At 38.0% G+C, this 14,952-nt stretch overlaps 1 protein-coding gene across 3 annotated transcripts in view; it reads right to left on the bottom strand.

The window, feature by feature from the left end:
- The window catches only part of LOC120539682 (FYVE, RhoGEF and PH domain-containing protein 4-like), a 343,618-nt gene that overhangs the window by 96,260 nt on the left and 232,406 nt on the right, over positions 1–14,952 (bottom strand). For 2 of the 3 annotated variants that reach the window (XM_039770027.1, XM_039770026.1), the window contains exon 4: positions 686–845. In XM_039770027.1, coding sequence (XP_039625961.1) covers positions 686–845 — 160 coding nt within the window. Of the gene's footprint in view, positions 1–685; positions 846–14,952 lie in introns of those variants that run through there. The other variant, XM_039770028.1, reaches the window with a different exon arrangement.

The raw sequence follows: 14,952 nt of genomic DNA, 5'->3' as shown, positions 1-14,952 counted from the left end.
TAAAGGGGCACCATCGAGCGCATTCTGACCAGCTGCATCACCACCTTGTTTGACAACTGCAGTGTTTCTAAGTGCAAGGTCCTACAACTGATAATATACACAGCAGAAAAGATCATTAAGACATCTCTACCCTCCAATAAAACATCTTTATTAAGTGTTGCACTCACAAAGCCTGCAGCATTATAGAGGACGGCTCCCACCTTTCCCACAGCCTCCGTCGCACTTCCATCTGGCAGAAGGTATCGTAGCATCTGAACCAGTATATGCAGTACACTTGTTACGACTGTTTTTATTATTGTTTGTTGTTATTATACATTTATTTAATGCTATTTCAAAGTACTACCTATTTATTTATTATGCATTTATAGTATAGTTGTTTACTTGTCTTGGATTTGTCCTTTGCATATGTATACGTTGCTTTGTGGTCCTGGAGAGTGTTATTCCAAACCACTGTGTGTTGCAATACTATATCTGGATGGTATGACAATAAAGCTAGTTCACTTGACTTACACCATAAACACAAAAAGCTAAATTAAAACAGTTCTTGAATGGTCAAAGATAAGATATACTGAAATAACCAGGTTGTAAAGTAATAATATGCAGAAGTCTCACTCATATCATATCTAGATAAAGTGTCTTCAGATAAAACCATAATAGTGTCCTTCAGAGAACATTGCACTCCTACCTGCCTCCTTCAAAGTGGCTGATGAGGCTTGACACCTTGGATGTTCCTAGTGCAGTGAGTTCTTCCATCCTGATTCTAGCAGCGTACTGTGGTCTTAAGACAGCTTGGTGATTTAAGGGCTCTGTTGCCGGACTAAGCAGGTGAGAAGGTTTTGGAGGCACTATAACAAAGGACATCATAACATATGAGCTTTAATAATAAAACTGATGAATGCAAACACACATACATTTGCAATAAATTGTACAAAAGAATGATCAAATACAGAAGAATTTTAAAATAGGCTACAAGAAAATTAACATTTACAAAGGTACAGTAAATGACAAATTTACAATATATATTACATATACACATAAAATTAAATATGTGCGTTCTCATCTATACTAATAAAAGGCAAAGCCCTCACTCACTCACTCACTCATCACTAATTCTCCAACTTCCCGTGTAGGTAGAAGGCTGAAATTTGGCAGGCTCATTCTTTACAGCTTACTTACAAAAGTTGGACAGGTTTCATTTCGAAATTCTACGCCTAATGGTCATAACTGGAAGGTATTTTTCTCCATTAACTGTAATGGAGTAGAGCTGCAAAGACGTGGGGGGGCGGAGTTTCGTGTGACATCATCACGCCTCCCACGTAATCACGTGAACTGACTGTCAACGCAGTACGTAGAAAACCAGGAAGACCTCCAAAAAGCGCTTAAGAAAACATGCATTATGTAATTGAGAAGACAGTGAAACAATAAGAAGCGAGCGAGTGGCATATACTACCATATTCATGAGTGCTGCTACCTCGGAAAGAAAGCAAGGTGTAAACCTAAACTTTAAATTAAGTTCATAGACAGGCTACCGCTGGTGTTTCACATGCCCACAGGTAATGCGGGATACAAGTTTAATGATAGGACGCAGGATATAAACGAGAGTTTTGATCACTTTGTAACTAAGTTAAAATTGTAGGTGAAGGGGTGTGCTTATGCAAATTCCGAGAGACTGTGTTTGTGGGGATTGACAGTTAAAGGCGGGTGGGGGAGTCACGTCATCATCTCCCCTCCCACCTCATTTCGCTCTGAGCTGAGCTCTGCGGCTAACGCCGTCATCCGAAGCAATTTCGTCAGACTGCCACCAAATACTCACAGAAAAATCCACAAGTTAATACACACGCTGTCTCTAGAGTTTCTCACACTGAATCCTCCAGGCACTACTTACAAAAGGTCACATTGACAATCGTGTTACGCTATTTTTAAAATCTTTCCTTTTCTTAGCACAAACACAGCTGAGAAGCTTCGATGCATGTGCTCCATAACGTTAAAAATAATGCATTTAATCACACTTTGCATTACAAGCAAAGGGGAGCTTTTGTCAATGCATGATTTCCTGGTACACGATTACATTGATCAGCGCATCCCGATTCATTTTACCCTCGCACCACCTTAGTTTGAGAAGAAGTATGAAAAATATGAGGTTAACACAGAAAAACAGATCACCAATTCAAGCTTTATGAATAATCGATTCGCCATCAATAATTGTTTTGGTAAAGCCATCCTCCTTCCATTTTATAATTTTTCCGCCACTAGCCATGATTAAATGAACGGTAAAAAGTAAGAGCGAGGGTGACTTATTTAGGCAGGAATATATATGATAGCAACACTCATGACAATGTCAATCATGTTACGTTATTATTAAAATGTTTCCTTTTCTTTTCATTACTTCTTTAACACACTACTTCTCCGCTGGTAGCGGGTATTTTGCTATATATATAATATATGAATTACCTCCAAAGAGCTGAGACTTTTGATATCATGAGCGTGTCTGCAAAACTGGGGTCTCCTGCCCAGCAAAAGTCGAGCAGCCAGCGCGTGCATAGCTGTGCCGGCCTTTGAGACGCTGACTGCGCTTCTGCCTTAAGTCAAAGTGAGCACTTTTAGTTTTTTTCATCCTCCCCCTGCGCTATAGCCCAGACAAGTGCAAACACGGGACCCCTTTTCTACACCACGGCAAAATAATATTAAGGCGATTCACACTTTCTTTTGCACGATCGATTATCAGGTCCTCAGCTCGGATTATGAACACGACGACGAGTGGAGGACTGACAGTGCCATCACAGCCGATTAATGGCGGGACGTCTCACCAGTCTACACAAGACCCAACGCGACTGTCCCCAAAAGGCGATCATAACGTCAGCGAACACATCTCTCTATACTATATAAAAGAAAAAGGCAACTTTCCTTTCTTTACACCTTTTTCCTTTTATCCCAAACCAAAGCCTTTCTCTCTTAACACTGCAGAGGACACAAAATAATTTTCTTTAATTGCGGTAAGGCACATTACCAGAGGCACAAATTTGAGCGTTCACATAGAAAATGTAATTTCTATACCACAGCCGTCGTGTAGCGCCTTTCAAAAGGGATCTACTACCGAGAGATGATCCATATACATTTTAGCTGCTGTTAGTTACTTACCTGTTTTGTTACACAGTCTTTAAAATGTAGTTTACCCGCAACCACTCCAGTAGTGCTCAATGTACCTGTACTTCTTAAAACGTTAATGTTTTACTGTTTAATAACTTATAGACTATATTTCATTATTTTTCCCTTGCACTCAGTGACCAAAGCTATACACACACATATAGACACATACAAACATACACACAAGTATATGTATGTATATATATATATATATATATATATATATATATATATATATATATATATATATATATATATATATATATATATATATATATATATATATATATATATATATATATGTATATATATATATATATATATATATATATATATATATATATATATATATATATATCTATATATATCTATATATATATATATATATATATATACACATATACACACACACACACACACACACACAATTTGTGTGTGTAGATATGTATATAGATATGTAGATATGAAGATATGTATGTGTATATATATATATGTATATTATATATATATATGTATGTATGTGTGTATGTGTGTGTGTATATATATATGACAGCAGCAATCCAAGCTGTGAGAAAACAGTAAAAAGGAGGCGTGTCAGACGTCGTGGTACATTTTCTGATGCAGCTACCGAAAACAACTTTGTGACGCTGCCACCAAATACACAAAACAATTACTTTGACAATCATGTTACATTATTTTTAAAATGTTTCCTTTTCTTTTTCATAACTATATATATATATATAGATAGATAGATAGATAGATAGAGATATATATAGATAGATAGATAGTGATATATATATATATATATAGATAGATAGAGGTATATATAGATAGATAGAGATATATATATAGATAGATAGAGATAGATAGATAGATAGATAGATAGATAGATAGATAGATATGAGAACAACACTCATATCAATGACAAAACAATTACATTAACAATCATGTTACGTTATTTTTAAAATTTTTCCTTTTCTTTTTCATACCTTCTTTAAAACACTACTTCTCCGCTGCGAAGCACGGGTATTCTGCTAGTCTGTTATAAAAGTGTAAATGAAAATTGTCACCTTTGAAAATATCTTTTAATGAGAGTGGAATCAAAAGTAAGTCAGAAAGCATACCCAATGTAAATATGTTATTCATTTAACAAAAGGTAATTTGACAGAAAAAGTAAGCAATACAAATTTTGTTTTTAATTGGGAGTAAACTCAGATAATGACAACAGTGGCATCTGACAACTTGCACACTCTCTAGAACATAAACAAACCTTAACCCTTATTTTAACATTGTTTTAATTATATTTACAGAAAATTTTAAACCTGTTTACACAGTTGCACTAACTTTACTCCAGCACTGAACAAAACTACTTCCCTAAATTAATGAGATCAGCTCAGTCAAATTAAAAAAAAATTCGCTCAGAAAGGCATTTAACTTATCCTGTCATTCTGATTCTTCTTTAAATTTAACACTAGAATTACCAGAGCCTTTGAAAAAACTCATAATTCGAGCCCACCTTTAAACCCTTCGCACCTCTCTGTCAGTGACTTTTGTCTTGTAAATATGGTGATCAACACAAGCAGCAAGCAGCCTGCTATACCATTAAACCCCCCCATCCCCACCCCCACCACAACTGCCGCAGAAAGGGCAAGAAGGTCTCCCAGCTCAAGCCTTGATTATCTGGGAGTGAGCAACCTAAGCTTTATAGGGTATAGCATGATTCATCAGCATTTGTGTGTCATCTTTTAATCCCTCCAGATCAGTGAATTTCCAATTCCATTTTCTCAAAACAGCACTCACATCTACAATTATTCTCAGTTTAAAATAAATACTAACAATGCCAGATCTGGGGTGGTGGTGAGGGCATGGTATTGTGATCATAACTGAGAGAATAAAAATGAAAAAAAAAAAGCTAACTTTTGCAAGTACTGTAAATTTACACCGGCGGTTACAGACACAAATCAAATGTATGTTTTTTTTGTATAATATAAACAATACGAGCAGCTCATTACTCAAAACGGTAAATTTGCAAGGCAGCTGGTATCAAACTCGCGACCTCTTGATTACAAATCAGCAGTTCTTACCACTGCACCACGGAAGCTGACGTATTATCCTTGCACCTTTTGTGAAAGTGTTTATTTGATATTTGGACTTCAGCCTTCACACATTATACAATTCATGTCTACATTTTGTCATTTATTACTAAAATATGAAAAACATTTCTATTTAAGCGATGAGTTTACATAGATTGTTATAGACACAGAACTCACATGAAATGCATGTGTTCCAAATAACGATATACACTCTAACACACCAGCACTTCACTCCCAGATAATCAAGGCCTGAGCTGGAAAAACGTTTTGCCCTTTCTGCAGCGATTAGGATGAGTGGTATAGCAGGCTGCTTGAGCTTATTGAGATATTTACAAGACAAAAGATGCTGACTGAGAGGTGCGAAGGGATTTAAGGTGGGCCGGGTTTATGTGTTTTTTCGTAGACTAATCTGCCCAGCTGCTTAGGATAATTTGCATTTGTAACACAAAATATATTATTTGTTCAGTGTTTTCTTGTCAAATTTGGTATTTTCTCTTTATTTCTAATTTAAAGCTTTGTGTTTCCTATATTTATCTTTATTTATAGTTTCATTAGGATATCAGTTTTTTGTTTTCCGATATTTTACGTTATACTGTATTCCATGTTGTTCATTTTGAATTTCTGCTCTTTGAGCCTGTGAAATATATTAACATGAAAGCTGAGGCACTGCAAGGAACTTAACAGTATGAAAGGACCTTGGAACTAGAACCATTATTTCTTCAAATTGAAAGGTGCCAGATGATCTGATTTGGGCATGAGGTTTGTATGCTCTCCCTGGACGCATGTCATAGTAGATTACAACCACACTTAGGACACTGACAAAAGATCCAGGATACACTGCGGGGAGGTATCTTTTAAATAGCCTGGGAGAGTTTGTGAATTGCCCACAAAAAATTTGAGGAAGTTATTAGGGAAAAGGTGGTCTGCTCAGTACAGCTTGTTGTATTGCAACACAACCATTATCAGGAGTGGAGAGGAAATGATGATTATGTAATATAACAATAAGAAAAAATAATGTAGTATTATGAAGGAAGTTGATGAATGGACATTTGACTCCATATGATATATATGTATATACAATTACTTCTTAAGAATATCTTGTATATAAACGTCTATGTGTGGAAGTATGTCTGTCTGGCCCGGAAATGAGAGGTGGAGTTGGGGTATGGACTACACCTCTGAGGATACGCAAGCGACGCCAGTGCACCGGTAAAACAAAACCTCCAAAGAAAGTCACTCGCTTAGCCACTAATACAGAAGCGAGGCAAGCACATTGGCAAAACAGTATCCACTTTTCCTCCCCTTGGGCAGCACTGGCTTACACAGCTAGTTATTTTATACATACAATTTTCTCTGAAATGTTCTAGGATCTGTTTAACGCCTTAAATATAAGTTTGCATGAAAAATTTAGCATGTAGTGCAGTGACAAAGTTAAAGAAATATTAAAATCCAGCCACAGATATTTAAAGTGGCTAAAGCACTATGTCATTATCTTCATTACACACCATATCACAGTGCTACTTAAAATTAGTTGTAATGGTCAAATTTGCTACTGTGTGTTTGTGGCATTATTTACTGTATTTTGATCAAACAGAGGACAGACAAGCTAATTTTTACCATTGTACAATACTTTCAGTTTATTAAACTAATAATTCCAAACACAATTAATTTTGGAATTGGAAAACCAATGTAATTTTTTAAATATCAATTCATCTACTCCACTTCGTAACACTTTTGTTTTCCATTAAAATGCAACACGTAACCAGTGCCTTCCAGCACATTCCCAAATATCCAAACAATTTTTAAAGTTATCAATCAATCTAACATTGATGCCTCTAATAAGGAAAGAAATTTGGAGCACCGGGAGGAAGGAATGGAAACAAGATGAGCACCCCACACAGATTGGGACATTTTAATAGTGTTTGCTAGATCATCTTCTTAATTGCACAACTAATTCAGTTTATATAATATGACTTTAATGTTTAGCTTCAGGGCAGTTTATTCACTGTTAATCAACTTTGGAACATATCCTTCTTGAGGAGGTGAGTTTTCAGGATAAGTAAAGATTTTCAACTAAACCAGTTTATTAGGAATCAGATTTTGTGCCTGCATTGCTTTTTAGATATTTAGAGTCAGATTTGGAAGTCAAATACAAGTTAGCAGCAAGAAAGTTTTCATTTAAGTTGTAAAGTTCTCTTAGGAGTACATCCTCCAGTTTAGGAATTTTTCTCAGTTGGAAGCAAGCCACCCAGTCCCATCTGCAATGCGAATTTCAACGGTTACACTAAGGTCCGGTGAAAAATTAATATCAAGCAATATGGATTCTTAATTTGACATAAGGAACTGTATTTGCCTGTGGTAACAACTGAGCTAGTCTGGTATCAGTGGAAGTTTGGTAGTTAATTTTGCCAGCTACTAATCTTACTGCATCTTAAAATATAAAGGATGTGAATGGATTGTAATTGGATACAAGTTCACAACAAACCTTCTGTGGTCACCTGACAGGACTACTGATGTTTACTTTACCAATGATAGCATCTGTGCAGAATCTTGACAATTTGTATAGGCTTCAAGCAGTTCAGATATAAAGTCAAATTAGTTGTCTGATATATATATATATATATATATATATATATATATATATATATATATATATATATACACACACACACACATTCACATATATACATACATATATTGTCACGCATGCACGCATAGGGAGCCGCTTAAAGTACTGACGAGCAGCATAGTATATCGTGCCAGGGGATAAAGGCGGGGTACTAACCTCTCTCTCTTTATTTCCATAGAAAGACCGAAGCGACGCCAGACTCCCTTACCATGCGCTACCATTTCTGCATTCCTTCCTTGCCTCTGGTCCACTTCTGACGATGTCATGACCCCCATCCACCACCTCGGTTCCTTCCCAGCATTTCATTTGCCTGTTTCTGGTCCCACCCCATAAATTGTTCCTTACGCCATTCCATGCCGTCTGTTGTAACGCATCTAAGCCATAACTGACCTTGCTGAAACTACAGTATACAGGGCCGGAAACACCAAACCTTTATGATTGTGTTTGTCTTCTTTTACAGTGGCATAGTCGTCAGGATTCATCGGCCGGAAAATGTTCGAAGGGCAGGACCTGAACACAGTTTTAACAAGAATGATGAACCAGCTCCAGGCTGTGAAGCTGGAGCAGGCAGTCATGAAGCAGGAGCTGGCAGAGACCAAGGCACGACTGGCAGCAGTGGAAGCAGTAAAACCGGAGCCTGCATGGCCTCCACCTCCTCCGATTGTTATACACATATTTATTTATTTCCAAGATGGAAATAAAACCAAAGAACTAACACACGAAAACACAAAGACTGGCATGCAGATAATAGTAGCAGGTGCTCTAAACTGAAATTTGTAATGCTTGGAAATAGCAGAAGCAAGTTTGTCCACAGTTTGTGGGAAGTGATCCTACTCCAAGATGGCGCCTGTGTGTGTGGTGTGCCGTTTTGTTGTGTTAGCTCTGGTGATATTTGAGTTGCTCTTGACTTTTGCTGCTCTAGATGTTGATGCTCTTTTGGTGTATGATCGCCAATCTCTTTTTGAACTGCGAAGTGTTGTTGAAGAAAAAGTGAAGTTTTATGACTGCCCAGGAAACTTTGCCACCGCTTTTGTCGGAGATTCCTGATTGTCTCCGTTGTGCTCCAGTTTCACTTTACCAGAGGAGGCGCCGTCGTCGCCGAGGTAAACGCAGTGGTAGGCTGGTGAGGCTGAAGGCCTTCTCTGCTTGGTCTTCGATTGGATTCGGATGGGCTTGTCGCCTCGTTTCTTTTCGACATCGATGGGATCCTACCTACACCTGGTTGGTGCCTGTGGCCGGGTCAGAGGAATTCTTCTGGCTGTCACAGCCCCGCTGTCTCTACTATCTTTACCCCCGACAATGCGGAACGGTTTTGGGAAATTTGCGGCCTCTTCGCCAGGTTCCTTGGAATGCAGGCGCCCCGATGACACCGGCTCCTGCTAGGATTGGTCTGGTAAACGCTAGATCCCTGTCAAACAAAACTTCTTAAGGATTTTTTCATCTCCAATGGACTGGACTTTCTCTGTGTGACGGAGACTTGGTTGAATGTTGGGGAATCCAGCGTTTTTTCAGAGCTTCTACCTTCGGACTGTGTTTATTTTAATTATCCTCGGACATCAGGCCGAGGAGGAGGAATTGCAACTGTTTTTCTTAATAAATATAGATGTAAGCAGCTTTTTTTAATCTTCTTTTCCATCCAGCTTTGAAGTGAGCCTATTTGAGCTAGGTTGCCCCGCTCTCAGTATTGTTTGTTGTGATTTATTGGCCTCCTAAATATAATAAGGACTTTCTCAATGACTTCCCCGATTTATTGACTGAAATTGTGCCTAAATATGATCAAATCCTTATTCTTGGAGATTTTAACATACATATATGTTGTCTTGATAAACCGACTTTCTAAGTCTAATTTACTCTTTTAGTTTTATGCAGTGGGTGTCTGGACCGACGCATGAACTTGGGCATATGGTGGTTCTTGTTCTATCGCTTGGCTGTTCTGTGGCGGATCTGAAAATTGTGGATGCAGTGTATTCAGATCATAAGCCTGTAATATTTGATATCACCTTGCCCTGTAAAGCTGGTAAATCCCGTGCTTCCGTGTGGCACTGTCATGTCATTAATCCATCTACTGCTGTACATTTTTCCGCTTTGTTTAGTAAATGCGATCTTCCTCAACTTGCGTCCTCCAATACGGAGGAGCTCTGCTGCTGGTTTTATTCCACCTGGCGAACTGTTTTAGATGCTGTGGCTCCATTGAAAACCAGGCAGCCTAAAATGAAATCTGAGCCCTGGCTGAACGACACAACTCGCACTGTCAGACGCGAGTGTCGAAAAGCTGAGCGTAAGTGGAGAAAGGATAATTTGCATGTATCGTTTCAAGTACTGAAAGATTGTTGGGGTCGTTATCAGTGTATTGTGAAAGATGCCAAAAGAGCGTACATGTCAAATATTATTTTGTGAAACTGTCATAAACCTTGTGTGTTATTTGACATTATAGATAGGGTTTTAAATGTCCCACAGAATGCCTGTATGATACCTTCTTTTGAGGCATGTGAGAAATATTTGCACTATTTTTGTGGATAAGGTGAATACTGTTAGGGCTCATATACCTTTCACTGCTTATGACCCTTTAACTGTTTTTTCCTGCTCTGCTGTTTTTCATCAGTTTGAGCCGATGACCCTATCTTCTTTATTTGAGATTGTTGGTTAATTGAAGCCCTCAGGTTCTCCTTTTGATGTTGTTCCACCTTCTCTTTTTAAAGAGATTATTTCTGTTTTAGGGCCATCTGTTCTTGCTATTATTAATAGCAGCCTTTCCTCAGGTGTAGTTCCTAGTTTGTTTAAACATGCCATAGTGCAACCATTGATTAAAAAACCAAATCTAGATCCCACTGTGTTAATTTTAGACCGATTTCCAAGCTTCCATTTTTGTCCAAAGTTTTGGAGAGAAGTGTAAATATTCAACTGAAAGCTTTTTTAGATGAAAGGGATGTGCTTGAAGTGTTTCAATCCGGTTTTAAGCCGTTTCACAGTACTGAAACCGCATTACTGTAGGTTTTTAATGACATCTTTCTGGCAATAGACTCAGGGGATTATGTGGTTTTAGTTCTGCTTGATTTGACAGCTGCTTTTGATACCATAGATCACAGTATTTTATTATCTCATTTGGAGCATTGTGTGGGCATTCGTGGTACTGCCTTAGCGTGGTTTAGGTCGTACTTGACTAGAAGAACTTTTTCAGTGAGGCTAGATGAATTTAGCTCTTCCTCTGCTTCACTATCATGTGGGGTTCCGCAAGGCTCTATACTTGGTCCTCTGCTATTTTCTTTGTATCTCCTGCCTCTTGGCTCTATTTTTAGAAAGCATAAAATTGCTTTCCATTGCATATGCAGACGATACTCAGGTTTATGTACCACTCAAACGTAAGGATGCTTATTCCATACAAACTTTGGTTATGTGCCTAGAAGATGGATGGCAATGAACTCCTTAAATTTTAATGAAAATAAGACAGAGGTTATAGTTTTTGGTTCTGGAGGTACCAGTGGGTCCATTTGTACTTTTGCTCCTGTTGATTTGGGTCCCCTAGCACAATATGGTACGCCTGTTATTACAAATTTGGGTTTTAGGATAGATGAGGATTTTAGACTGGACGGTCAGATCAGTGCGGTGGTGAAATCTTGTTTTTTTCAGCTGAGACAAAGATTTGGCAAATATAAAAAACATTCTTTCTAAAGATCAATTCACAACAGTAATCCATGCTTTTATTACAACTTGGTTGGACTATTGTAATTCATTGTATGTTGGTGTTAGCCAGTCTACCCTGTCTTGGCTCCAGCTGGTGCAAAATGCTGCGGCACGTCTTCTAACTAGCACGCGAAGAAATGAGCATATTACACCTGTATTATCCTCACTGCACTGGCTGCCTGTTCAGTTTAGACTTCCTTTTATGATTCTTTTATTTGTTTTCAAGTCTTTAAATGGGCGTGCTCCGCTCTACCTCGCTGAGCTGCTACATTATGCACTCTCCTTTTCGCTTACTCAGATCAGCTGGTTAGCTGTTTCTGGATGTGCCTAGGACTCAGCAAAAGCTCGCGGGGATAGGGCTTTTTCTGTTGTGGCTCCAAGGCTCTGGAATTCATTGCCGATCTACATTAGACAGGCCTCCTCACTGGCCATTTTTAAGTCTGCTCTTAAGACCTATCTTTTTGGTTTGCCGTTTGATTCTGTGTGAGCAGTTGATGTAATTTGTTTTAACTCTGTTGAGTTATTATTACGTTGTAATTAGTTATTATTGTATTTTATTGATTGAGTTAATACTTTGTTTTGTTTAAATTTATTTAGTTTATGTACAGCACTTTGGTCAGCGGCTGTTGTATGTAAAGTTGACTTGACTTGACTACTGATGAGCAGGAGAATGCTGCACGAATGAATACTTGCATGCAACAGTGAAGCAAGGTAGAGCTTTGGGGCTGCATTTCATAAACAGAGTTAATGATTTCATCAAAACTTCCTTATTTTTCTTATCCATCATGCAATACCATCAGGAGGGCATCTACTAGGTCCTAGCTTCATTTTCCTACATGACAATGACACCAAAAACGGGACAAAATAATAAAAAAAAAACTATCTGCAGCAAAAAGAGGAACAGGGAATCTTGCAACAGATGGTATGGCTGCCACAGAGCACTGACCACCACAGCATTGAGCCATTACTTGCAGAGACAGAAACAAGTAAGATACATATTACATTGAGTAAATAACTGCAAAGACAGATTATCAATAAAGAAGAGCATATAAAGGTATCAATAGGCACATGATGAGAGATTTTTGTTTTTTGAGAAAAAGATTTATTTTGAGGTATGAAGAGTTAAAAATATATTTAGCACAACATGAGGAGGACAGTTTCTTTTACAAATACACTGATAAGGGCACATTTGCAAGTGTGGTTGAATTTGTTCCAATTTTCAGCAACAAGTGAATTAGTATATTAAGTGTGTTGGATTATGATTAATAGTCTGCATCTTATGAAAGTATGTCTTGAGAGAGGGGCATTCTTCAAAGCACTGAAAGCAAGTATTTCATTTCTATTTTGTATTGTGAAAGGTCTGAGCCCTGCCAGTCTTATGAAGAGTATCTGTGTTCTTTTACTCAAACAGTTTACATAGCACTGGAGGAAACAGCGGACAGGGTAGGAATGTGTTTGTCAGCATATCTGGTGCTCAGAGCTTGAAGAGTGTCGATTTGTTCTGTATATATTATATAAGACTTTTCACAGCAGGCTGGTTCTGCTGTGTTCTCTAAACTCCTGTGTTCTGCAGTAAGTTGAACTTCACACATACTGTGACTAATCGAGCATGCAGAGTTTGTCTCCTGGTACAGAACAGGCTTCAGAGAATCCAATTAAGCAACAATTTAAAGGAAGCTCAGTTGGAAACAACAAGATCTGAGGCCTCAGCTTTTTCATTCTCTCTTAAATAAGCAAATAAGAAAGGCAAAATGAAAAGAATAAGGCTATACTACATTTCTGAGCAGAGTACTTCAAATCTCCTAACAAATTGTGTTTTGTTTTTGGTATTCTTTAATAATACTGTATTTGATAAGCTCAGTGGGTAGCACTGTCATCTTATAGATCTAGCAACCTGGGATCAAAACTTACATCTGGACCATGCGTATGTGTAGTATACATACTCTACTGGAGTCTTTGTGTGTTTTTCGAATTTTCTCCAGGTATTTTGATTTTCCTTCCATAGCAAAAGAAACGACAAAATGACTCCTAATTGTTTTTTTGTGAGAGTGAGATTGGGTGTATGTGTGCCTTGCAATGTACTTCAGGACTTTTCCTGACTTTCATTTAATGTTCCCAGGATAAGCTCTGGACCCCGTGACTCTGTATTGGATGGTTTTGATAATGTTCTCTTATAATTATACTACAATATAGAATTTTCTTTATTATTAAACTTTCAACAGCCGCATAAATCAAGAGTATAACAACATAGTGTAAATATATTACCATTACAAATGCTTTGTAAGGTTTTTATAATGATATTTAGTGCTTCAGATTTACGAAGCCAGAATCCTGGTGTTGAATCATTACCAGTTTACTGTCAATGTGGACTTTTGTACATTCTGTCCTAGTCTGCATGGGTTTTCCTTAGGTTAATTGGTCTACAGCAGGGGTGCCCACACTTTTTTGGCTTGCGAGCTAGCTTTAAAATGACCAGGTCAAAATGATCTACCTACATTAAAAATGCTATATACAGTAATCCCTCCTCGATCGTGGGGGTTGCGTTCCAGAACCCCCGGCGATAGGTGAAAATCCGCGAAGTAGAAACCATATGTTTGTATGGTTATTTTTATGTATTTTAAGCCCTTATAAACTCTCCCACACTGTTAACATTATTAGAGCCCTCTAGACATGAAATAACACCCTTTACTCAAAAGTTTAAACTGTGCTCCATGACAAGACAGAGATGACAGTTCTTTCTCACAATTAAAAGAATGCAAACATATCTTCTCTTCAAAGGAGCGCCGTCAGGAGTAGAGAATGTCAGAGAGAGAGAGCGAGAGAGAAAAGCAAATAATCAAAAAATCAATACGTGCTTTTAAGTATGCAGAAGCACCGCAATAAAGCGGCATTTTGTAGAGGAGCGTCCGTATCCTCTAGGCAAACGGCCTCTGTGCAAACAGCCCCTCTGCTCACATCCTCTCTGTCAGGCGCAGAGAATGTCAGACAGGGTGAGAGAGGGAGAAAAGCAAACAATCAAGCACCGCGCGGGAAGCATATCTTATATCATTGAGGAGTTTTAGTTAATATGTAATACATGCTCTGATTGGGTAGCTTCCAAGCCATCCGCCAATAGCGTCCCTTGTATGAAATCAACTGGGCAAACATGTACCATAAATTAAAAGACCCATTGTCAGCGAAAAATACGTGATATATATTTAGATATGCTTACATTTAAAATCCGCGATGGAGTGAAGCCGCGAAAGTCGAAGCACGATATAGCGAGGGATTACTGTAATTGTAAAATTGTACTTCTAAAAGTAGTTTTTCTGCACCATACTTTTTACTTTTACTTGAGTAGATTTGTGAAGAAGAAACGCTACTCTTACTCCACTACATTGGACAACGCTCGAATCATTACTTGTT

The sequence above is a fragment of the Polypterus senegalus genome, chromosome 11, assembly GCF_016835505.1.
Source record: "Polypterus senegalus isolate Bchr_013 chromosome 11, ASM1683550v1, whole genome shotgun sequence".
NCBI classification, from domain to species: domain Eukaryota; kingdom Metazoa; phylum Chordata; class Cladistia; order Polypteriformes; family Polypteridae; genus Polypterus; species Polypterus senegalus.
The sequence above is the reverse complement of the archived record's forward strand: the minus strand, read 5'-3'. Positions and strand labels throughout refer to the sequence as shown.